Source organism: Vipera ursinii (genome assembly GCF_947247035.1).
Source record: "Vipera ursinii genome assembly, chromosome: 3".
Lineage (NCBI taxonomy): Eukaryota > Metazoa > Chordata > Lepidosauria > Squamata > Viperidae > Vipera > Vipera ursinii.
The window spans coordinates 69,392,885-69,420,629 of NC_139516.1; the positions used below are offsets into that span (position 1 = coordinate 69,392,885).

The 27,745-nt window shown below is 36.5% G+C and overlaps 1 protein-coding gene across 2 annotated transcripts in view; it reads left to right on the forward strand.

Annotated features, from left to right (window-relative positions):
• PDE4B (phosphodiesterase 4B) overlaps positions 1–27,745 on the forward strand; it is a gene marked incomplete at its 5' end in the record, with an annotated part of 229,830 nt that overhangs the window by 149,895 nt on the left and 52,190 nt on the right. For both annotated transcript variants that reach the window (XM_083361117.1, XM_083361118.1), the window contains 4 exons: positions 13,659–13,853; positions 17,524–17,560; positions 19,233–19,303; positions 21,059–21,108. In XM_083361117.1, coding sequence (XP_083217243.1) covers positions 13,659–13,853; positions 17,524–17,560; positions 19,233–19,303; positions 21,059–21,108 — 353 coding nt within the window. The remainder of the gene's footprint in view (positions 1–13,658; positions 13,854–17,523; positions 17,561–19,232; positions 19,304–21,058; positions 21,109–27,745) is intronic.

Sequence of the window (27,745 nt, forward strand, 5' to 3'; positions counted from 1 at the left end):
TCTTTCTTTCTTTCTTTCTTTCTTTCTTTCTTTCTTTCTTTCTTTCTTTCTTTCTTTCTTCCTTCCTTCCTTCCTTCCTTCCTTCCTTCCTTCCTTCCTTCCTTCCTTCCTTCCTTCTGTTAGTTATTATACAAACAAGCAATGCTATAGAGCCACCTACTGCCTTTGCTTTGATTAACAACCAAATAATGGAAAAAATAACTAGAATGCTGGCTTTATTAATTTTACTTTAGCAGTAATGAACATAAGCACCAACTAATCAATGTTATTCTGCAGTGATAATTTTTAGGTTTGGTTTCTTAGGCAAGCAGTTTTGTTAAATGTGAGTTCTAACTTCTAAGCAGTCTCATCGTATAGGTGTTACTACTGGCAGAAGTAGGATTAGATCTTCAGTTCTGAAACTAAGCCTAGAAGCACAGCTTTGGTTCAAATCTAATGGAAGGAATTTAATTCTTTCTTTTGTATTTCATTCTCGTATTCAAATTACCTCCTAGCCACTTCCCTGCCCCCTCCACCGAAATCCTGTTTATTGTTCAAGGCAAACAATCCCTAGTATACTAATGTAAGGCAAAAAAAATAAAATAAAAGGATTTTATCTGAGATGTCTTTAGCCTTATAGCATTTCTTTGAATATCACTATTACCTTTTGAAAAGTGGAGCAGTGGTTGACCTTTTTCAATACAGTTTAGAATATTAATCTATCATCCTATATTTTCATCACTTTTTTCTTGCTCTCTGAACATTGCCAGAAATCAAATTTTCTACCTCCCAGTCCTGCTGAGTCCAACGTAAAATGCCCACGAAGCAGATTCCAGTTGTTTTTATTGTTAGTATATCATTCCTTATTTTCTCTCCCGTGCAGCTCTTTTCCCTGTAGCCCAAAAGAAATGAGCAGGAGGATGCTTGACCTAAATTAATTAGCATTAGACCAGGTATTAGCACAGGCTGACTGAGGATTATGGGGCCTCATCTACAGAAATAATGGGGATAGCTTGAATTTTTAGGTCATTGTGACTTCCTGTTGCTGGATTAGTGAGCTGTTTTTCTCATGTCAGAATTAAGACTGTTCCTTTGTCTCCCATTCCATATGCAATTATGCATAGAGCGCACAAAGAGGAATTATGGAAGGAGATGGTAACATTGCACCTGTTTTGGAGTTGGAGGAAGGAAGAGAAAAAAGTGTTTATATTGTTTTTCTGCTACTAATTTTACATTGGCCTATGTTACAGCCATAAAATAAAAAACTGTAACCGTAATTAAGGAGTATCATTGATATACTGCAATCTCATCGCAACAAAAAGAGCATTTTTAAAAAAAAAATCAATAGTGATTGGGAGTAGGCCAAGAGGAACAAAGCATTTTAAAAAAATATTCAGCCATACTGCTCACCTGATACTTCAATTGTCCTTTCAGATTGACTTACAAATTTTTATATTTTTAAAGTATGCCTTACTTTAATTTGCTGGAGTGATGTAGGTTCAATTGCCAAGCTAACACACTTTGAAAAAGTTTCCAGACTGACTATCAATGAAACTTGATTATAAGGGGAAAGTTACATATTTAGAGTGAGACTAGATGACCTCTGAGGCCCATTCCAACTTTATGATTCTAAGATAAATATGTAACGAGAATAGAAACTATCCAGAATTAAACATGCACACAATGTAATTGTATTTTTAACAGCTGGTTAAAGATAAGATTACCAGTACATACCTGAAACTGGAAACATGTAATGATTTCATAACTGAATAACTGTTTGTATACTATTTGAGTAACATATGATCTAATCAACATTTATAAAATGCAAATAACACAATAAAGACATGTACTAAGGTAAAGGTGATTGAAAATGACATTTTTCTAGAGTGAATCATTTAAGGAAGCTGTAAATTTGATAGATCAATGATTAAGGCTAAGGTAGGCATATAATAGAACTGCAGTTGGGAGCACTCACTCAGGCAACCCAAAATTTCAAGGCAAACATGCTTGAAAGGTCGGCAATGGCTGAGAAGTGTTGTTTCAGTAGATGGCACTATGTTACTTCAGTAGCTTCTTGGTATCAGGCTCGTTCATTCTTGTCAATATAGCATTAGTTTGCCTGCTGAACTTCAAATGGTTTTCTACTTCTTACTTTTCAGCTAGCTTTTTCAGCTGAAATTTCAAAAGACATGACTGTTTTTAACCCCAGGCCTAGGGTTGATGTATTACGGGTAGCCCTCAACGTATGACCATAGTTGAGCCCAACATTTATGTAGTTCACTGAGAAACCTGTTAAGTGAGTTTTGCCTCATTTTTACCAGTTTTCTCACCACGTTTGTTAGGTGGATCACTGCAGTTCCTAAATTAATAAGTGTTGAGTGAATCTCGTTTCCCCATTGACTTTGCTTGTCAGAAGGTCACAAAAGGGGGATCGCAAGACTCCAGGAGATTCCAGCCGTCATCGATGTGAGTCAGTTGTCAAGCATCTGAATGTAAATCAAGTGACCACGGATGCTGTAATGGTTGTAAGTGTGAAAAATGGTCATAAGTCATTTGTTTCACTGCTGTTGTAACTTTGAATGGTCACTAAATGAACTGTCGTTAAGTCGAGGACTACCTGTATCGTACATCTAGGGCCCCTTGTTTGTTTTGCTTGTGGTTTACAGAATTCTTTCAGTCTGGGCTGTCTGCTTGGTTAAATGGTTTTAATGTTTTTTATGGCATTTCTAGTTTTGTGCACCATTCTTTTGAGCTACTAATAAATTCAAAGTGATATAGAAATGAATATAGACATCAGCTTGATTCCTTTAAACATGGTCCTTTACCTGTGTCCTTATAATGGACAGATAGTAGGGAGGAGGCAAGACAGCAAAGAGCAGCATGCATTTTTTCAAAGCTGCAGCAATTCCTTTATTTTCCTTTATTTGATTTTTATTTTGCCTTTATACTCAAAGCAGCAAATATTCATAATACTCATTCCTCCTCCTGTTTCTCTACAACAACGATCCCTGTGAGGTGGGCTGGGATGAGAGAGAATGACTGGCCCAAGGTCCGTCAGCCAGCTTCCACGCGTAACACTGGACTAGAACTCACAGGCTCCTGGTTTTCAGGCTTTAGATTTTTTTATTTGTCTCCTGTTTCTTAACCCGCAGCAAAAAGATAAGACTTCCTTAATTACTGTTCAAATCCAAACTTCCCTACCAATGGATGTCAGATATATAACAGGTTTAACAACAGATTTTCCCCAAAAAGGCAATAGTAGAGATAAAAAGGAGGGTACACCTACCCCCGCCCCTCCAAATGACAAAGACACTGGATTAAGAAAAAAAATATATCTGTAATCAATTTACAATTGAGAACTTTCTACCCATCACTACCTGTGTAAAAGGTAAAGGTTCCCCCGCACATGCGTGCTAGTCGTTTCCGACTCTAGGGGCCAGTGCTCATCTCCATTTCAAAGCCGAAGAGCCAGCGCTTGTCCGAGGACGTCTCCGTGGTCATGTGGCCGGCATGACTAGATGCCAAAGGTGCACGGAACGCTGTTACCTTCCCACCGTAGTGGTCCCTATTTTTCTACTTGCATTTTTACATGCATTCGAACTGCTAGGTTGGCAGAAGCTGGGACGAGTAACAGGAGCTCACTCAGTTACGCGGCACTTGGGATTCGACCCGCCAAACTGCCGACCTTCTGATTGACAAGCTCAGCATCCTAACCCACTGAGCCACCGCATCCCTTATTACTACCTGTGTAGGTGAGTCAAATTCTCGTCTTGCCATCCAGCACTTTGTTATATTGAGAAAGCAAGGAACTTATACTCCTCCAGGAAAGGGAGCAATTTGAGACCACAGAAGAAAAAAAGATCTGAAACCCCTTTTCCCCGCCTCCTTCGAAACCAATATGGAACGGCTAGCTAAGATCTGTCTGTTAACAGCTCAGATGGTAATCTCAGTTTGTGACTAGCTGCTGACAGCTAGTAACAAGATTGATGAGCTAAAATGTCTCCTGGACCTTCTCTTGGACCAGAGAAGCTGGTCACATGAAGACCAAGACAGGCTGACAGCACTAAGAATCAGCTATATGAGAATTGGGGGGAGGGGGAGAGGGGCAGAGAACCAATGATACTGTAGATCAATCCCTTGACATTAAGTTTCCACTTTCACCAGCTGAAACACCAACCACATAGGCTTATGCTTTTGATTGCTAATAACCAAATTAATTTTGGCAAATGTCAAGCAGAGGGCTGTGATGCACTCCGTCTCACAGATTCTTCACTGCTCAGTTCTCCAGTGTGACTTACTAGATTTGTACTGGCTCCCCTTTTCAGCCCAATATATCAGATTAGTGCCTTACATTAAATCCACCCTATATCCTTCCATATTAATCAGAATTAAGGACTTTCTGAACAAATTTGAAATAATCCCTATTATAGTTTTAAAAGATGCCTCTTTCCACTATTAAAGCATGAGAATCAGCCTCCATCAAGCGGAGTTGGTAAAAAAAAAAGCCAGCTTACAATATTTCAACACTGACTACTGGCAACTGAGAAATAGGATTGATCGACTGTACTCAAGGCCAGCTACTATCAGACTCTCTTTTCTGATTCAGAAGGCAGATGAGGTACCTACTCCCTCCATATCCAAGAATGAACCTAGTTTCCCACTTAAATGAAGTCCAAAGCTCTTCAACATCTGCCAGATCCTCACCAAGGACCTTTTTGTCCTGGCCTCTAGCAGAGAGGCTCAACCAACTAATGTATTCATCTCTGTGCCTTAGCCTCCTATAAACAAAATTTCAGTTGTTGCTTCACCCAGCCAGATAACTCAGTTGTACAATGACCCCTAAATTTGAAGGGCTTTGTCCTTGGCTAGATTCAATGTCCACCCAACAGCAGTTATTGAAGGGACATCCTGGAACATCCCTTTTGAGTGGAGATTTGTGTCCATGCAGTGAAGAAGTAATTGAAATGTTGGAACATGTTACATTGTTTTGCTCACTCTATGCTGATGCATGCCATAAATTACTATTTCCACTCATCACCAAGCACCCTGGTTGCACAGATTCTTTCTAACTGAAATTGCTACTATTAATCTATCTCAGTGGCTCTCAACCTGTGGTCTGCGGACCCCTTGGTGCTGCGATGTTGTCATGGGGGTTGCAAAGGCTTAAAGAAATGATATGATTCAAATCTTGAGTTGTCTTGGGGGTCTGTGGCCACAAAAGGTATTTAAAGGGGGTCCATGATGAAGAAAAGGTTGAGAACCATTGGTCTATGATTCCACTTTGATCATTACAGCCAAAAATTCCATAGTTTGAGCAGATGTTGTAATTTCTCTTTAAATATCTCCTAAATAGCTTTTGTTTGGAAACATTTCAAATGTAGTATTCTATGTAGTTTCTACTTTTTATCAATAATCTATGTCCTTATTCTCAGCTGAAACTTATTTACCATTAATTTCATTAGCTGTCAAAGTTATTTTAACGATACAGATAAATAATCATACATTGCATCACTACATTTTCTCTAGATATAATAATAATTTGTCCATAACATTCAATATTATGATGGTTGTATATATTTTAAACTGGTAATTTTACCATTCTGTTATTCTAAAAAATCATTTAGTTGTCTTACGTAAATTGTATGATATCTTATATATTAATTTTTGTGCCGTAAATTCTTAAATGTCAGCTTACAATTTTGGTTATATTGTTATATGGTTTTATAACAATTATTGACCCTAATCTGTTGTGTCTTTTTTGTTTTGCTGGCACAGTGATCAAAATAAAATGGTTAAGATAAACACTTTTCTGTGCAAATTTGCTCATATTTGTTTAGTCATAAAACTGCTATTATCCTTTCTCTTAAACTCTCTTAATCATTTATTGTAAATAGTCTCTGTGAGAAAATTACATAGCTATATCTTCTTTTTTAAAAAAAAAGTATTTTAAAGTTCACAATTGTGGATCTCCCTGCCACATCATTTAATAAAGTTCTTGTACACAATGCACCGTGAAGGAATATTGATTCACGTATAAAAGCTCTATTACTACCAATATCTATAACATATTCTTAAATAATACAGTCAATAAAACACATACAAGTGAACAATAATAACTCCCAAAATAAGCAGCAAACAAAATAGAATGTTGCTATGGTCAATAAAACTTAAATGGCTGGATAGACCTGTCATGTTTCAACTTTTCTTTTGTTTGCTTTTAGTTACTGTAAACATCTGAAAATCTAATTGAGTGGAGTAAGTATAGTTGAAATGGATGAATGAATGAATGTCTGGATACTAAACTCCAATTTTTTTTAAAATTCAATTTATATACCGCCCTTTTCCCGAAGGACTCAGGGTGGTTTACAGGGCAAAATTAAAACAATCCAATATAAAAATTAAAATTAAATTAAATCAATAGCCCCAAAATTTAAAATTAGAATTTAAAAACCTTAAGACCCCTCAGTCCAGGCCAGCTAACTCAAAAAGCCAGGTTTTTAGGTCCCGGCAAAACGAACAAAGGTCAGGGGCGATCCGGAGTTCCACCGGCAATTGATTCCATAGGGCAGGCATGCCCTCAGAGAACGCCCTCCCCCTGGGGATCGCCCGCCGGCATTCCCTGACCGGCGGGACCCTGAGGAGGCCCTCCCCGTGGGAGCACAAAGGATGATGGGAAGTTGATGCTGGCAGCAGGTGCTCCCTGAGATAATCCATTTAGGGCTTTATAGGTCATCACCAGCACCTTGAATCTTAAATAAAAGTTTTTTCTGCTTCTTTGCTGCTTGTTTGTTGGTGTCCAGATTTCTGCAGTCCAGACATAGTAGATCTATGCTAATAATTAGGTCTTACCTTGGCAAGAATATAAAACTGGGCAATTGCTGTTGAAAACGTATTCCAAAATAAACGCACCCAGAGAAAAGCTGTAGCTTGGTTTCCCCTCACTTCAATATGGCACTAACTCCAAATCAATTAGTCTACAGATTTTTTTTCCCCTCTCAAGGACCTGCTTTTAAGTAAGGAGCTGAATCCATATTTGTAATTGTTTATTCATTCATAGATGGCCACTTCCAAGGGCTCAGAGAAGTTTACAAACAAATTAAATTAAATTTAAAAAATAAAATAAACAATAGTTCACCTACATGTCATCCATATCAAAACTCATTGAAAGAATGTAGTTTTTCAATTAGAGTGGGGTCTATAATATGGGCCTTCTATGTCTCCTATGTCCCTGCTTTTCTCTCCTCCTGAAGAGTGAGAATTTTAAGTAGCTCCTCAGGGGATGCATAGTTGGACATTGGGCTATCTTTGGGTAGGAAAGGAGATTATTTAAATCTTATTGTGCCAAGACAAGTAAGACTTCATAGGTGATATCCTTCATTTTGAACTGGACCTGGAAATCATTAGCAGCTAATGCAGCAACCAAAAAACAACTAAATCCAATCCTCCCTATTAGTAGCCAATCTACTCCATTTTGGAACAATTGTAGTTTCCAAGTTGTTTTCAAGGGCAGCCCTATGTATAGCCTATTACAAGTGTAAGGTGATCGTGATGTGAGTTGCAATCATGATGGTTTTGCAAACCAAGAAATGCTAAACCTTGGCACTCACCTGTTGTTTGGGTATGAACTATGAGTTAAGTAGGACACCGATCTCCTTTTAAACAAAGAAATAGTATGAATCCAGATTTATCACTTCTTTTATTTTGTACCTATCGGGATGAGACTTACTTTTTTCCAGATATTCCTGCTCTGAAAATGAACATGTATAATACCAGGTTTATAAAATAACTTTATTTTCACAATGGAGGGAAAGTAGTATTTGTATTAGAAAAATGATCACAAATATCTATCTAAGCATCAGAAGAACTGGATGGCTGACTTAAGAGATGGAAATTTTTACCTTGTTGGTTTAGTAATTGCTTTAAAAAACATGGCTGAGTTCATTCTACTTGGAATGACTATAATGAAAGCTTTATCGATTATTGCTTGCTGTTTCAAGTGAAGAAAGAACTGTAACAGCTTATGCTATGTATTATTATTATTATTATTATTATTATTATTATTATTATTATTATTATTATTCATCGCACAGTCAACCAAATGTTCAGACTGGACTTGGCATTATTGTCTACCTATCAAGTCCTTGAGGTGGCTGGATGGAGTCACTGAAGCAGTAGGTGTGAGCCTAGATGTACTCCAGAAGATGGTAGAGGACAGGAAGGCCTGGAGGAACACTGTCCATAGGGTCGCGATGGGTCGGACACGACTTCGCAACTAACAAAAACAAATCCTTACCTATTATTATTATCATCATCATCATCATCTGGCCTTTGGGGCATTATGTGCTCCACAAATCCCAGACCTCTCAAGAGGAGGAGGAAGAGAAGGAGAGATGCTACAGTTTATATATGAATAATTATGAAAGAGAAGCTGGCCATAATAGTACATTATTCATTTTTTTTATCAGTGATTGCAATACATTCTTTCTGAGACTTGAAAATAATTCCAAACAAATGCATTGGGATTAATTGGTGCATTTAAAAACATGTACAGTGTGGTTGTATGTTTATATTCAAAACAAAAAGGAAAACAATTTATTTTGCCTTAATCAAATTATTTGTCATACAAATTAATCTGTTCCAAAATAAATATTTGTGGAAGCTTCAAAGTCTTTTTGATTACCCCGAAGTTCTTTCAAAATCAGCTATTAAGAATCATAACAAAAATCCTAAGGAGTTTTGTGCTCATACTATGTGGCCACATATAAAGATAACTTTTCCCACACCTTCTACAAATAATATTACTTCAGAACTGGCTGCAATGAGAGCAGTATAACAGAAATGCTAAGTGGGTTGATATTTATTAATTAATTTATTAATTTAATTTGTATACCGCCCTTCTCCCGAAGGACTCAGGGCGGTGAACAGGGCAATACATATTAAAAGATAAAATACAAAAATTAAAAAAGATTAAACAAGGTGCCCACAAATAAGTTAAAACACATTAAAAGCAGGTTAAAACACATTAATAAAACCCAACCCCATCCCATCAGGATATAGCATATGAATCTCTCTCGCTCTCTGTGTAAGTATATGTATAATATAGAAACTTCAGCTTTAAGTAACCATACCTCCACTTGTAGAAAAAGCTGAAGCTGGATACTTCATAAGCTTTATTAGAAAATAATGGATGTAAACCCACTTACTAAACTTAAAAGGATTATTGAAATTCTGGGGAAAAATAGATAAAGGAATCATTTTTCACACTTTCTACTGCCATAAAGATTACAGTGAAACCTGGTTTTTACCCTATATCTCAAGTAACATTAGAGAGATAGTTTTGGAAAAACTTCATTCTCTGAAGTCTTTTGGGAGATGAATTCTGCAGCTGTGAAAACATTTTCTGTTGGGCTTATATAAGATTTCAGATCTCATTCTCTAAACAAAGTAGATTCAGATGCTTGTTGATTTCTCAAGTTAGGAATGAATTTTGTGAAGATTGACATGAAATACAAGAGGTTCTTAAAGCATTATAATTATAGTAATTAAACATGAATAATTGTCAGAATTAATCATCTGCAAGCATTATCATACAGTTGAAATCTTGTAACTTAATGTGGTGTTGAATGAAGAGTAATGGCCAGCAAAGAACAACTAAGTTTGAAACAGGCAAAACCAGCTATGTAAAAAAGTATCATTGACAACAGAATAAATAAATAAGCAAAAAAACACACCTCAGACCTTATTATATAAGCAGTAAAAAGAGAGATGTTGTTAAGAAGTCAAGCCATTAGCAAGTTCAGTTCAGAGTCATTATTATTTAACTTTCTAGTTTGAATCTGTTTTTGATATGGAATAAATTATAGTCCTGGATGTAGGGAGGAAGGGAGACAAATGACATATGTGTATTTGACAGAAATTATATAATTCATGACCTTTGTGAGTTGACTTCATGGTACATGTGAAATCATTGTGGATTATCTTGATTTTAACAGGAAAAAAAAGAATAGAATCCCTATCTCTTGAGGGTAAGAATTTATCACTTCAAAACAACTGTTTTAGATAGTATGTTTTTAATGCATGAATACATGAAGTAGTAGCTGTTTTTCCCCCTCTGATAAACCAAAGAGTTCCAAGTAATCAACGATCCTCAAGATGAACTGTAACTCCAAACATCCCCAGCTGCACAGATGCTGGGAATCATAACTCGGCACCATCTGGAATGTGACAGCTTCTGTACTGTATCTCTGTTCTAAGTGAGTGTTGAGCTGAGTTAATAACATTGTTAGTGTATGTCAGCCTTCCTATACGGGTACCCTCCAGATGTTTTGCTACTTCAATTCCCATACGTTGTCAGAATGGCAAACTTTTTAAACATGATTTAGTAGCTATTTCCTTCTTGTTCTGTATTTTTAGAGATATTAGAAAAGTTTCTTTTTCTCAGTTTATGGACACCAAATGCTTTTCCATCAATGTAGAGTCAATAATAGCCATACATGAAATCAGACTTCATTATGATGAATATGTTTAATATCAAAACTGCAGATTTGCACAATATTGACTTAATCATGGACACTAAAAAGATTACAGTTCAGCGAACATTATATATTTTGTGCATATAAGGTCTTAAATTTCCATTTCAGGATCTGAAAATGCCATAGGTGATTTATGAAACATCTATCAATATGATAGAGATCTAAGGAATTATACTGTATGGTTTACAGACTGTACAGCATAAACCAAGTAGTGTTAGGACAGAATGATGGACTTGACCCAAACACATGTGATCAGATGCCTGCTAACTTTTTACATATTTATAATGACATAGGGCAGACTAATATAATTAGTTTTCAAGCTAGATATCATCAAGTCAGCTTTTGGGGGTGCCCAGAAAAATCCGCTCATCATCTTGTTTTTTTCTCTTACAAATTTTCAACCTCTTTGATCCAGTCCATCCACCTTGTCCATTTTCTTCTACTTGCATCAGACTTCCTAAGCATAGATTTTTTTAAATCCATTGTCTGATCACACTACATATTCAAAGTGTGTAATTTTTTTGGTTTTTTCATTGTGCCAAGGGAACAGTTGGACTTTATTTGGACAAGACTTGATTGATTGGTTCTTCTTACCATTTATAGTCTTCTTAGCAACCCTATCCAACTCTAACCCAGAGATCTATTTTCTTTCTCTTGCAGGTTGAGGGTTTTTCACAAGATACATTAATTTTTAAAGGACCAAATTATCCTTGTACAAATTATATTTAATACATCTGTAATCAACTTTTCTATAGAAAATTTAACTCAGGAGGGTGGAATTAAAGATGAGAAATTGGAGAGGAGGATAACTATGCAAAAGTTGTTCGATGGAATTTCAAAGATGTATGCAATCCAGCTGGAGAGCTGCAAGAGAGCAATCTCAAATGGGAAAAATAGGTGGGAGAGAAAGAACAACGCACCATTACTCCATTGGCTGCTAAAATGAATTTCCTTCAATAATTGATCTAATTCATCCTTCATTTTAAATGTCCTAGCAGCTCCTGGTATTTTCATGAATACACATGATGCAAATATAGTATAACAAGAATCTGTGACAAATGGAAAGAAAACCTATTACATAGGAATGTGAAGATTGTGGGTGATGGCCTCCAGACAAGGCACTTGTGGATGTGTATTGCTAATTGAGTTGAGGCTGGCTTACATTTATTAACAGATACAACGTGTTGACTGAGCTTTTTTGCCTACACAGAAGCAATATTACTGAGTGAAGTGAAGCAGCTGCTCAACTCCTTTGCCTAGAAGCAGGGCACCTCTTTGCTTTGTGGAATAGTTTCCAAGAAATGCTACACTTGAATCAACAAAATAGGAACTCCTTCAAAGATCTGTAAGGTCCTAATGATTTGCATTATACTTGACTCAGAGTAGGAAGGATATGAGAGCCACACACTTAAGTAAGGTTCTTATGGCCATATTCTAAACCTACAGCTACAGGGAGTATTTCATTCTCTAAGTGATACCTGATGTAACTACTTCATTAATAAAATACTTCCTATTAAAAAAATACATTGAAAAGAGGATTCTAGATTCTTTTTTTTTCAAAATTCCCTAATCTATCTTCTTATATACAATTTGTAAGAGAAGATACTAAACACTCATTCAGTTGGGCAATTTATTTGGAGAAATATTTATTTGAAAATTGCTAAAATTAATAATGAATGAAAGAGCTGCTGAGCCATATGTTTGCTATTGCAATTATAAATGCTGCCAGAGGTTATTCTTGGTGATAAATCTATGAAATATAAAACCTGAATTACTTAATTATTGATTCAACTGATAATTTTTCAGACTTGCAAGATTGATGTCAGGCTTGCAAGGCAGTCCAGACAAGAAGCCCACCTAGAGTACTAAGTCTATCTGTACTGTAAGGTTAACAGAATGTAAATCTCTTCCCTACCTCCCACTTTTAGTCCAAGAAACTAGAAATGGTTCCTTCTGAGACTTTCCATTCCCCCTCTAGCCCATTTTCCTTTGGCATGCTCAGTTGACTTTTGTCCAATCTGCAGCTCTTCCTCCTGTTTCCCAAATTCATTTCCACAAACCATTACAATAAGATGGAGAAAAACTGAAAAGAGTACTACAATACTTTTTGTATAATCACTTTGTTTTTACAGATTCAGTTCTTTCAATAGCTTCATCTTCATTATAAGATTTCTGAGGAAAATAAATCAGATTTTCTGGTATACTTATTAGTCTTAACATGGATTATATTCTGCCATGACCTACATGATGAAAGGTTTTGGCTGTTGTCAGTGAAGCAAATATAAATTTCCTTCTATTCTCTTATCCATTTTATATTAGCTACCTGATTTCACGACTCTTTGTCTTTTCAGACATCTCTCTGTTCCTCTGGCTTATCTTTCTACATGTATGGATTTATCAATCTTTGTAAAACATTAAACAAATATTTTCTGGTTTAAAAATTATTGCGAAGTTTCAATAATTTGTTTGAGGGTTTTTTTTATTTGCACCACTTTTTTCAATAGAAGTACATATACTAATTTTTCCCAATTTCTAGCCATATTGTCTTGTTCCATATTTATAGACAAAGAACTGGTAGGACTTTATGAAACTGTTCATAAATATTTATCCTATAATACTTCAGTAACTTTGTCACCTGAAAACAGGGTTCTTACCGCTGAATGCTAAAAATAGACATGCTTTTATTTTTTTAACAACTGTTTTAGGAAATACATTTTCAAGTCCATAGTTTTTCTTGTACTGTAGATCTCTATAATACAGTTTGATATCTTGTTTCTTTTTCCCCACAACTTTAATCAAAACTTTTAAGGAATACTCAAAGCTGACTCTACCTTCACAAATAGATGTGTCTTAGGATAGAAGGATCTTAAGAAGTATGCTTGGAAGATGGATTCCGGGAGCCACTGAAGATTCAAGGCTGCTGGAAAACAAAAACTAAACAGTTTTAGTTACAAATTCCTTCAAGAATGTAAAGGCACTCAGCTTTCAGAAACATTATTCTGATTAAGTGTTTACCCACTGTTGCCCAGTTGTGATAAGTGGGAATTAATCATATTGTCATTTTTAGCTTTGAAAATATAAAATTAAGTCATGATTAAGATAATAAATATACAATGTCAGTAATATTTATGAATTTCTTGTTCACAGCTTTGATGTTGAAAATGGCCCTTCACCTGGTCGTAGCCCACTTGATCCTCAGGCTGGCTCTTCTTCAGGACTTGTGCTCCACACCACATTTCCAGGGCATAGCCAGCGTAGAGAGTCATTTCTTTATCGATCAGACAGTGACTATGATCTGTCACCAAAGACCATGTCACGGAATTCTTCTGTTCCAAGTGAACAGTAAGTAGATCTTTTATATCCTCAAATTTCTACTGAGCAGGCTGGAATTCTAGTTTCAACAGATCTGAAGGCAACGGATTGGAAAATGTTGATCTAGAATAATCCTGGGGCAACTTCTGAAAGGATGAATTTTCTCAGAAAAGTGAAAACAGGGTTTGCAAGCTGATAATATTAGAAAATTAGGTGTGTAATCATCCTGTGGGTAGTTGTTGCTATCAGCTCCATGAATATCATCATCAGGCAAACAGCAACAACCCCTTTCTAATAATAAATTCAGTACCTCTCATATCATTAGGGTTGAAGTGTAACAACAAAAAGAACAGAGAACAGAATATGCCGGCTTGAAAAAGGAAAGAAAGATGTTTGTATATTCTGTGGAATCCAAGGGAACATTCCCCTTCTGCCTGCCAAAACCACAACCCAATAAAGAATGAGCTTTTACTGGTCATCAGGACTTGGGAGAACAAGGAGTGGAATGACTGGGTAGCTGGAATTCTGGATTATTATTCAAGTCCAATGTTACCACTGTTGTTCCAGAAGTTAGAGTGCAACAAAACATTGTAGTATATTCTTAGTTTCCAAGAATATAGTACAATGTTTTGTTGCACTCTAACTTCTGGAACAACAGTGGTAACATTGGACTTGAATAATCACAGTTTACATGAGGAACACCTGTATATTTTTATTTTTTGCATAGTTATTATCTAATTTTCCATATTGAAAATCCAGACAAATTGTGTTTAAATTACATTAAAAGCAGGGTATGTCAACAAAAGCCAGGAAATTCAAAGCTGGCCTTTTCTCATACTGTTATGCCCTTTTTCCGACTGAGAATTAGTATACAAACCTAACTGGAATTTCCTAGTCTTTATTGCCTTATGTTACAAGAAGAAAAAGATGATTTCTGCTTATATTATTTCATTTCTTTGGACATACATTCTGATTAGAGGACCATTTAAATTAGCAGCAATTTTTAATGGCCAAATAATACAGAAAACTACTACAGTGATAAAAATGGCTTTTAACAAGGCTGTTGCTATTTCAAAAGTTTGTGCCACATGATTACTGGGTCTGCTCATTTTGTACTGCATTCACGGTAATTCTTAGAGCAATGTCATCAGTGCATAATTCAATTAGGTGTTTTATTTTTTCAGTGGCTTCTTACACAGACTGATATTGATTTGAACTGAGAGGGACAACATGCCTAAGGTCACCCAGCTGGCTTATGTGTCTTTGGGGAGTTTGAACCTGGGTTTATACCAGGGGTAGGCAACCTCGGCTCTTTTATGACTCATGGACTTCAACTCCCAATTCTGGGAGTTGAAGTCCATGAGTCATAAAAGAACCGAGGTTGCCTACCCCTGGTTTATACTATCACTTTATAATTATTATTTTTAAAAGTAAAAAAAAAACAGTAATTATTATTTTTAAAAGTAAAAAAAACCACATCGTTCCAAATCAGCAACATATATTAAAATGAATCACTGGACTCACTTTGTTATTAAATAGGACATTTAGACAGGAAACGTTTCTATATTAAGGGTAAACAATTCCAAAATTTCTTGATTTAACTTGATAAACAGTTTATCCATATATTTTAAATACTGTGCATGCTTGAAAACAATTTCCAAGGGGTACTTTAACATGCACAGAAATTGCAGCCTGTCACGCCCAAAACCAAGAGTGATATGTGGCATTTCTTCCAAGCTGAGTTCTTCATTGCTTCATAGCTATAGACAAAATCTTGCCAAACTGGACTCTACTACCTGAGTCTACAATATAGTCTGTGAACTATTAGAGAGGGGCTGTTTCAGCCACTTTCTCTTACACATAACATCTGGGCTGAGTTGAGTTACCTCTTCCTTCTTTAGAAATCACCCCTTCCTCCTGGGAATCAAGCTCCTCACTACATTCCATCATAGAACCCAGCAACAATTTGGATGAGGGGATAGATGGGGAATTCATCAAATTTGCAGATGACACCAAGCTGGCAGGAATAGCCAACACTCCAGAAGACAGGCTTAAGATACAGAAGGATCTTGACAGACTTGAACATTGGGCGCAATCTAACAAAATGAAATTCAGTGGTGAAAAAAGTAAGGTTTTACATTTAGGCAAGAAAAAAAATGTACAGATACAGTATAGGAGGTACCTTGCTCAATAGTAGCAACTGTGAGAGGGATCTTGGAGTCCTAGTGGACAACCACTTAAATATGAGCCAGCAGTGTGCTGCAGCTGCCAAAAAAGCCAACACAGTGCTAGGCTGCATTAACAGAGGGATAGAATCAAGATCACATGGAGTGTTAATACTACTTTACAATGCCTTGGTAAGGCCACACTTGGAATACTGTATCCAGTTTTGGTCACCACAGTGTAAAAAAGATGTTGAGACTCTGGAAAGAGTACAGAGAAGAGCAACAAAGATGATTAGGGGACTGGAAGCTAAAACATATAAGGAACGGTTGCTGGAATTGGGTATGTCTAGTTTAATGAGGAGGAGGAGGAGGGAGGACATGATAGCAGTGTTCCAATATCTCAGGGGTTGCCACAAAGAAGAGGGAGTTAAGCTGTTCTCCAAAGCACCTGAAGGCAGGACAAGAAGCAATGGATGGAAACTAACCAAAGAGAGAAGCAGCCTAGAACTAAGGAGAAATTTCCTGACAGTTAGAACAATTAATCAATGGAACCTGCCTCCAGAAGCTGTGAATGCTCCAACACTGGAGGTTTTTAAGAAGAGACTGGACAACCATTTATCTGAAATGATATAGGGTTTCCTGCCTGAGCAGGGGGTTGGAATAGATGACCTCCAAGGTCCCTTCCAATATTATTATTATTATTATTATTATTATTATTATTATTATTATTATTATTATTATTATTGTTATTGTTATTGTTGTTGTTGTTATTATTATTATTATTATTATTATTATTATTATTATTATTATTATTATTATTATTATTATTTCAAAGTAGACATGTCCTTTTCAGGCCTCATACAAGCTTGAATAAGGGCATGACTACTTTAAGGACCCACTTTAAAGAGGCAGCTGTTATAATCAATCAATTCATTAAAGCAGCAGTATCTTTTTCATGTGGAAAGCTCAAAAAGGCATGCCTATATAAAAGTGGTACTGAATGCCCATTCTCATGCTTTCTGAGGTATGTCTTAAAATCATTTTTAAAGCATGCATACACCTACTACTGTAAATACATAAAATGCTGAATATTTTTAATTTTTTTAAATACAAAGGAAGATGTATCCTGTACACTGAAAGTTGTCATTTCTAATACATATTAAGGAAACAGTCATATGCTGCGGAAAAATGTATATAGGATTAAGTGAAGAAATTCTTTTGAATTAGTCATAAAAAATAGTCAGAATGCAAATGGTAGAATCCTGAACAGCTCCAGATCTGGAGGAGAAAAAAAACTATACAGCAATAAAGGACATCATTTCTCATACTAATTTAAAAATCACTATTCATATGTTTGGTTGTATATCTTTATAATCTTAATTTGTGCATGGACATGAACTTTACAGCCATTAAACTTAAAATTAGTCAACGTTTTAAAACAAGATGAACAGATATTGTGATGATTCTTAGTTATACAGTTATTTTTCAAAATCTTCTAAAACAAATGCTCTTTTTTGTTTTCATTTTTTTATTAGACATGGAGATGACCTGATAGTGACACCATTTGCACAGGTATGTTCCAAATATTGTAATACAGTCTCTACCACTAACAAGATTGAATTAAAATATTTGAGAACCAACATGAATGTGTAAATACTGTTTGTTGTTTCACTTAGACCTGCCCTCAGGATTCCTTCACCTGCCCACATTGTCCTTCTCAATTCCCCTAGGCCAGGGGTAGGCAACCTTAGCTCTTTTATGACTCGTGGACTTCAACTCCCAGAATTCCTGAGCCAGCTAGCCCTGCCCTAGTCACATTAGACTTCAAGGTCCTTAAATTCTCCACTCATACTCTAAAACCCATTCTGAAAGCTTATCTGATAAGCTACAGTTGCTTTATGCCTCTAACAGCAGCTAAATCAGTTGTCAGATTATCTCATAATGTCAAGGGGAGAGATCTGTTGAAAAGCATTCCAAGTATTCAAAAATACAGCTTTCTTATGACCTCACAATAAAAGAAGTGGAAATTTCTATTTCAGTTTCTAGCTTCTGTATTTACTACATTAGCATTAAATTTATTTTACTGAAATCTGAGTAAATCTTTGCTTTCTTAATCTTGCCAGCTATGTTACGCTAAATTTACTTTCATTTTACTGCTCATAGTATTACTGTACTAAAACTATAAATATGGCTTTTTAAATTTTATTCATATTTACTTATTTGTATCTCACCTTTGGATGCGGTGGCTCAGTGAGTTAGGACGCTGAGCATGTCGATCAGAAGGTCGGCAGTTTGGCGGGTTGAGTGCTGTGTAACAGAGTGAGCACCTGTTACTCGTCCCAGCTTCTGCCAACCTAGCAGTTCGAAAGAATGTAAAAATGCAAGTAGAAAAACAGGGACCACCACGGTGGGAAGGTAACAGTGTTCCATGCACCTTTGGCGTCTAGTCATGCCAGCCACATGACCACGGAGACGTCCTCGGGCAAGCACTGGCTCTTTGGCTTTGAAACGGAGATGAGCACCGGCCCCTAGAGTCGGAAACGACTAGCACGCATGTGCGGGGGAACCTTTACCTTTTATTTATACACACACACACACACACACACGATTATTTTTCTGATGTTGCTAAAGCAATTAAGTTTCTTTGTGTTTTGTTGCATTGCTGCTCTTTTCAAGACTGGCAGTAATTCCAGGGCCTATAGTCCTGTTTTAACTGATAAGCTATTAACAGCGTTTTATACTCACACATAAACTTCTATTCTGTTTTTTTCAGTTACTGTCTATTGTATACTTTCAAATCATTATTTATTGGTAATAAATAGACTGGTTTTTTTATTTCCAAATGTGTGAATATAAAATTCAGTTACATATGTATTGTATAAATCTGGGCTGCAAAAATCTATATGGTCATTAGGTGGAAGCAAAGAATTATAATTTTTACTATCTCTTTGCTGCCATCTGGTGATTTTCCAGATTTTTGCAAACTAGATCTAATATTACGGATACGTATATAATGTGAGCTATAACATTGTTTAATCAATTTGAATAATATTAGTCCTTGTTATTATATGTATTTAAGCATAATTTTAAAAATGGAAACAAATTTGTTTTAATAAAAATAGTTTTGCTTAATTCTCTTCTGCTGACATTTGTGAGACCTAAGAACATCTGTATATTACATAATTCTACAATTTGAGTTTTTACAATGTATTATGTTATTCAGTGTACTCTTACATTTTAATAGGTCTTGGCAAGTTTGAGAAGTGTAAGAAATAATTTTACAATACTGACTAATCTGCAGGGAACATCAAACAAGTAAGCTACTTCTTTTCATTTTTCTTTTTAAATAGCTGTAGTAAACTTAAGGCCGTAAAACTATAAATTATCTATTCAGAAGTAGGTCCTATTTAAAATCAGTGAAAGTTACAATCCAAATATTCATTGGATTGAAATGCAAGCTAATTCCCAAAGCAGTTATTGTGAGTTTAGATTTGAATTGCAGAAAGATGATTATGGTTTTGGTCCTCATATATGAATGTCAAATTGGTTCATCTTGGTTTTTCATTTTTTCTATTGTCAGTTTATTCTATCTCTTATCTGCAACAACTTCTATCTTCTTTAAAAAAACAAATTCTTCATGAAAAATCATATATATTTCATCTACATTTCTCTTAATATATTTATTATGTTTAATATGTTATATTAAAAATAGTTTTTCCTAATATATTTTGTCTGTGTATGTATGTGTATATGTCTATATGTGTGTATGTGTGTGTATGTATGTGTGTGTGTACATACACACACATATACATACACATTGTTCAATAATGATAATATTTGTACTGCAACTTTTGCTATTGTTAATCAGCAGATTTTGAAAATGCCCTGTCAATGGTCAAATATAACAGAAATTGTACAAACATCTGGTACAGCTTTTGGGGAAATCTGCTTAAGATTTAGAAAAACAAGCAGTTATCCTCATATAATTGGACCAATTTTACGGCACTTTTTGCAGCCACTGTATCATTAACCGAATCTGCAGTCATTAAGCAAATGCCACAGTTGTAAGTGCAAATTCATTCTTCTGAATGGACATTTTCCTCAGAAAAATGCAAAACACAGTCTCGTGAAGGCAAAGTAGTTGCCACGCATGTAGAAATGTAGTCACGTGATTGGGGGGAAGTTGGTGCAATGGCCAGGAGTGCTTTTAGGAGCTGCAAAAGCATCTGTTCCACGCCTGTCATAATTTTAAATGGAAGTATTTGTAAGATGTTTGTTACTTTTTATTGTCCATTGTCCAGATAAGTTATTTAGCTCTCTGGTTTACTTAATCTTTATTTGAGGAAACTAGGTTTTTCTTCCCTGTGGAATCTCATGAGGGCAAAATCAGAAGGATGATGCCTACATGTTTAAAAGTAGTACCATTGGTTTGTGTCAACTGATCAGATGTGTCAACTCTAATGCAAATGCATCCATCCTCTCCACATTTCCTCTCAGCTCATGAAAGTGTGCAGTATTATTTCACTTTACATTCCTAAACAAGCAGTATGAAAGCTCTTGACACTGAATCTGGGTGACAGCTGCTTTTTGAGGCAAGCAGTTTGTGGGCATTGACTTGCCAGATTGGTAGGCGTTGTTTGAATGTTCCTCCACATAAAAAAGATGCACTTAGATGTTTTAGACTGCAGGAGAAGCGTTTCTCAACTTTAAGAGGAGTGGACTTCAGTTCCCAGAATTCCCCAGACAATATTGCTGACTGTGGTTTTCTGGGATTTAAAGTCCACACCTCTTAAAGTTGGCAAAGTTGAGATACACTAGCATGGATGAATCACCTCACTGACAGCTGATGTTATACGTACAAATGTTTACAAATTTGAATGGACAATACTATGTGGAGTATCCTCCATTCAAACTTGGTTTTAGCTGGCACCTCTACCCTTCAGCTACCCATTACTCCTATAGAGTGGACCTTTAGTCTATATTAATAGGAAAAAAAAACTGCATTGTATTTATGGGCGTCTCTGAATCCCAGCACAGCCATACAATAAACTTCAATTCATTCCTCTACAGGAGGTCTCCAGCAGCAAATCAGCTACCCATCTCCAAAGTAAACATTCAAGGTATGTGTTCTGTTAAGAGAAAAAATATTGCTTTGTTCCATTACAGGGCCCGTCCTGTACATTTACAAGTATCAAGCAGAGAAGTATCATTATACATTTTATAATAGATGTTTGCTAGGTCAGGCATAGGTTATTCAAGCTGTTTTGTCATTAGAGTTTCTATTTTGCAACACAACTGAATAGCACAGATGAAAAAGAACATTGATGAGGATGGCAACTTATGTGTGCAAAAAAAAAAATGCCTAGAAGAAGAAAGGTATAGGAACAGACAGGAAGAGGATGGAGGAAATGATTCACTGTTGTAATGCAAAGAGTTCATTGTTGAAGACTTTACAGTAAAGGGGACACAAAAAAAGCAACTGTGAGCAACCTTTCCATTTAACAAAGGGATGTATTTTTTTGCTCAATAGGCTCTTTACAAAAACAATATGCCTAACTATTAATGGTATGTGTCAACTGAAATGCAACAATTCTTCACGCATAAGCCTTCCATGTCACTGCAACAATACCAGGAATAAATATTTCCTTTTTTGGTAATAATTTTATTAAAGACTATATTAATCACATAGAACTAAATCACTTTACATAGAATAAAAATATATAAAAAAGAAAAAGAAAAATTGCATTAAAAAGGAAGAAATCTCCTCTTTCCTCCCCAAGTGTAACCAAGTGTAACATTACCATCTCTTAAAAAGAAAATAATCACCTCTTTTATCTCATATTCATCCATTCTCTGCACCATCTTCACTCCATCTTAATCAGAAAAAAATCCATTAAGGATTATCAGAAATGATAACATACTATTACAAATTACATTAATAAACCCACTTTTACATATCTCATTTTCTATTGAAACAAATTCCTCCATCTCATTTTTAAATAAACATTTTAAAGCATTGTCATACAACCCTAATTTTAAAAAATGCATTAAATATCACCAGAGATAAGATTGATTTATTCTAACTCTGATCAAATAAGCCAATTTTATCTTCTTTCCTCTTTCTCTTAGCTTTCTTTAATCCTTTCAAATAATGCCTTAATATCTGCTTTCTTTTCATGCCCTCTTCATCTTTTCTCCCAGACTTATTAAGACTTCTGTCAAGCCTTTTTGTAAAACCAATATAAAATGGTTATCTACATCGTATTTTCCCTGTTTCTCACAAAACTGTTAACAACTTCAATGTCCGTGTGTACACTTGCCAGCCACTTGCGCGAACCATCCCTTCCCTCCCCTCACTGGTCTGCAAAGCCAGAAACGTTGAAGAACTCTGTCTTGGGTTTCTATTCCTAATTCAGAATTCCTCAGGAAAGCAGGGCTTATTCTAATATAAGAGTTACCTTCAGTTAAGATGGGTGGCCTATACACTTTACATGTAGTCCTATAAAATATACAGTTTTAGGCTAGACGTGTGCCGTTGTAATGGGATTTTTGTGCAGGGGTGCATCAGTATAGCAGTACTGGAATAGCAGTACTGCTTGCATCAGTCATTAATGCTGTCTCTTGGACAGAGCTGAAGTCAGCTGTCCCAGAAAGCAAAAGACACAAATTAAATCAGCAGTAAGAAAATACTTCATATGCTTATTTTTCTGTTCTTCATTTATACTAAGTGCTTTCAAAATTCAAAGTGGATAAGATATTTTCCTTCAAGAATTTTTTTTTTAAATCCCATTTATATCCCGCCCTTCTCCGAAGACTCAGGGCGGCTTACAATTTAAGCACAAACCAATGTGCTTTGTATCTGACTGACCAAAATGTTCCATTTGTAATGCAATTGTCCCACACATATGAAGGTGAATCCCATTGCAAGCCTGAGGTGAATCCCATTGCAAGCCTGAATTCTAGACACAATGGGACAGTTGACTCAAGCAAAATATTTTTGGTGTTATGAGTAGGCACAAATTCTTAGTTATTCAATTTGTTATTGTGTGGATTTTACCGATAAGGATAGGGAGACTCAGGAATTCTGACCATTACAGAATAATTGGATTGGCATTAGATTTGGCATAGCTGAGATAGATGGAAAATGTGCAAATATAATTTCTCTTTTAGGCTGCCATATTTCTTTTGCCACCCTTGTTCCATTAAATTCAACTGGAAAATAGATCTTAGTCTAAATTATTTTGAAGAAAACTTCTGAGTAAGTGTATATCAAGTTGCAATTAGTCAAATTATTGAATAGCAGTGATGATGAGTCTTTGGTTTATATTTAGTCTTCCAGGATCTTGTGGCGTTCAGATCACTCTTACCTCTACTTTTTGTCTAAAAGTGGTATAGGTTGGACTGAGAGTGACTGGCCCACAGTCACCCAATAAATTTCCACCATATTGCCATAAATAATACGCCAATAACAGAAGCAATGTTATGCCTAACTGAATAGTACACATTGATTCAATGTCAATGCAACCAGTTGTAATAAGTGATTTTTTAAATATTTCTGTAGTTATAATAAGGTCCCAACATGAAATATAAAAAAAGTAAGCATCATATGCTGCTTAAGTATTTGGCATACATTATATCTTATCCAGTTATTAGTTCGATGTGAATTATTGTTTTTAACTCTTATTATTTTAGGAATAATATACTGTTTTTCTAATTTGAAATACAATCCTTTATTATGTGCACATTTCTCCTGTATGGAGAGTGAAATATATTTTGATATAATTTATAGAATATAAAGAATGTGATTTCCTATCTCTTAGTAACAAAGCTCGTGCTCCATATACTGCACTATTATTCTTTGATTCATAGCACTGATGCAGTAAATTAAAAATCTGATTTATTTTCTGCAAAGAGACATGCAAAACTCCTAAAGCTAAAATAGAAAAATATGCAACAGACTTCATTCAACATTTTCAGTTTAAGTTAAAGGAATATATCTGATTCTAAGATCAGTTTAGCATGGTAAATAAATAGCATTCAGTCAGCACTTTCTTAAAAGATTATCTAGAATTACTTTTGCCCACTGTGAACTTCTGACATTAAAGGACTACATTTTTTAGAGTTGAAAACACTTCACTTTTACTGTATTTTATGAGACTGAACTTTTAATGTTACATTAATATTATGGTCACCATGTTGTCATTGTGGCTAAGAGAAATTTGGCTTTCTTGTGTCTATATATTGAAACCAAGTTTGAAGCTAACTTACAGCTTTTTCCACTGCTATACCAGTTACTGAACTAAATTTTCTTTAAGCATCTGTTCAGTCTTATTTAACATACTGGCTTCATCCTTAAACCTACAAGAGAACAAAAATATTACATATACAGACCCAGGCGCTCACACGCACACTTCTAGTAATACATCCTGTGTTGTTGTTTTTTTTAAAAAAAAACCCACTGAAGTTGTTACCCTTTATTTTGTTTCAATTACAGACCATAGGAACACACAGAAATGTGTTCATTAATTAAAAAGGTTATTGTGAGATCATAAAGGCAAGTATTGGACAAATAAATAGACTGTGGGAACATGAATTCTGCAATTGCATAATAAACAGTTATTTCAAGTGGAGTACTGTGTGCTGTTAAGGATGTAAAGCTGAGATTAAGAAGGCCACGCTGAAACCCTTAAGGTAAATCTTTGTGAATGACCTCTCTGAATGACATCCAGCCACTATCTCTCAGTAAATTTGTTAAGAGATTAGGGTTGGGGGAGTTAGGATGGAATATAAGATCTTTCTCTCTCTCTCTCTCTCTCTCTCTCTCTCTGTGTGTGTGTGTGTGTGTGTGTGTGTGTGTGTGTGTGTTGCACATCCAGATGTATTTATTAATACAAGTTGTTGAACGATTACATTTTGAAATTCAAAACGGTGAAGTATTACACTCTTCCATAGTAGGTTCTTTTGGAAGTAGCTTTAAAAACAAACAAAATATTACACATTTATGAAAACAAAAACATTTTTTGATATTGAATTATGTTTTACACTCAAATGGCATCTTCTAGGAGCATTGGAAAGTGAAAAATCACTTGTGTGAATACCATTATGAAAACTGCATAATTTGAAGGCATCTTTACCTTATTGGAGATAAAACAAAAACTATTTTTTGAAAAAAAGAGAGAATCCGGTATTAGCTAAAAACTGAATCACAACTCTGGATTACAAGCTACTGGATAGAGTGTTATTTTCCCTATTATTTATAGAAAACCAGCATTGGAAGGATCTTTTTGATTTTAGATAAAATAGGAGCAGATGCAGTTCTTAAAGACTTTGAAAAATTGGTTGTTAGGAAAATTTGGGAGTAGGCAGGCCGGCCGGTAAGAAGTGCCATGGTGGGACATATGCAGCAGTGTCAGCTGAGGGGAAGGACATTTTAATTAGTAGATCAAAGGCAGATGGAATAAGCCTCCAGGTTTGGTTTGTATGTACTGGCTGGAAATAATTTAGAAACTTTGGAATGCAACTATCTTATTTCCATCTTGAAGCTAGACATTTTCTGTTCTGTGTATATTCCCATATGATTTGTATCCCTTTACCATTATCTAAGCCAGGGGTGTCAAACTGCTGGCCTATGGGCCAGATGCGTCATCCGGAAGCTGCGCCCACCCTATTGCCGGCAACAGCGAAAAGACTCCGATACGTTGCACGATGTCACGTGACGTTGCAAGTTTGACATGTCTGATCTAAGCTCTTTGAATGTCCTTACATGAAAAATATGTACAGGTTCACGTTTTAGATCATTGTGTTTTTGTGTACAAAATATCTAAAAAGTGAATAGTTTAATTGTCAATTAGGTACCACAACCATTCAAACTATTCATACAGACTTCTGTAAAGCATTCTCAAAATTGCCATAAGATGTTTAGCTTTGGCAATAGAATCTTCTGGATAATTTACAATAGACAGATTAAATAAATTAACCATGGGACACTGGTACCATTGCCCATAATCTGATAAAACCCCTGAAAATTTTCTGACCTGGCTTAGGGAGTAAGTAAGTAAGTAATAATAATAATAATAATAATAATAATAATAATAATAATAATAATAATAATAATAATAATAATAATAATAATAATAATAATAATAATAATAATTTAATTTCTATACCGCCCTTCTCCCGGAGGACTCAGGGCAGTGTACAGGGCAATAAATACAATAAAAATACAATGTACAAAAGTTAAGAAAGAATTAAATGTTGTAGCCCAATTACAGTAAAAATCAATAAAATTAATATTAAAATGCCCCAAACCCATCAGACCAGGCCGGCTTGTTCAAATAAATTTTAGGTCACGGCGGAAGGAGCAAAGGTGAGGAGCCATCCGGAGCTCAACCGGTAAACGGTTCCAAAGGTCTGGCGCGCCCACAGAGAACGCCCTCCCCCTGGGGGTCGCCAGTCGACACTCTCTAACCGACGGCACCCTGAGGAGGCCCTCTCTGTGGGAGCGCACTGGACGAAGGGAAGTTGATGCCGGCAGCAGGTGCTCCTGTAAGTAATCCGGACCCATGCCATTTAGGGCTTTATAGGTCATCACCAGCACCTTGAATCTCACCCGGAGGGCAACCGGAAGCCAATGCAGCTCGCGGAGTAGAAGTGTTACATGGGAGTATCGGGAAACCCCCACCACCACTCGCGTGGCTGCATTCTGCACCAGCTGAAGCCTCCAAGTAGTCCTCAAGGGCAGCCCCATGTAGAGAGCATTGCAGTAGTCTAAACGAGAGGTCACGAGCGCATGAGTGACTGTACGCAAGGCATCCCGGTCCAGATAGGGCCGCAGCTGGTGTACCAGGCGAACCTGGGCAAAGGTCCCCCTAGTCACAGCTCCTATATGAACTTCCAAGGAGAGCTGCGAATCTAGGAGGACACCCAAGTTGCGAGCCCTATCTACAGGGGGTAATAACTCACCCCTCATAATTAGAGGTGGAATAATCTGAATTTCCCGAGATTCCGGCACGCACAACCACTCAGTCTTGTCGGGATTGAGCCGAAGCCTGTTCCTCCCCATCCAGACCCGAACCGCCTCCAGGCAACGGGACATCACATCGAGGGCATCACTGGGGTGGTCTGGGGAAGAGATGAAAAGCTGGGTATCATCAGCATATTGATGATACCCAACCCCAAAACCATGAATGATCTCACCCAGTGGCTTCATATAGATGTTGAACAGGAGAGGCGAGAGGACCGACCCCTGAGGGACTCCACAAACGAGAGGCCTCACGTGGTGGAGCTCAGCTTCCCCATAATCCTGTCCACATCTTCCAGAGTCACAGGATCGAACTCCTCCCAGATGACATCACCAAGACCGCCCATGTCCTCACCATCAGACTCTGCCCAGTCGGAGTCCAAACCGGTCTGGATCTGAGCGATTTTGTCCAACAGATGTTGGCTAAACTCCTCGGCATGACCCTGCAAGGGCTCCTCCCTCACCTCCTGATTAAGGAGGGAGCGGGTCACCCTAAACAGGGTGGCCGGGTGATTATCTGTGGACGCGATGAGGGTAGCAAAGTAATTAGACCTTGCCGTCCTCATCGCCGCGAGATAAGACCTCGTAGAGGATCTTAGTCGCAATCGGTCGGATTCAGACTGGCTGGATCTCCAACAGCTCTCTAGGCCCCGTCTCCAACGCTTCATCTCCCGGAGCTCTGCAAAGAATCATGGAGCCCACTGGGATCTGCACCGGGTCAGGGGCCGCATGGGTAC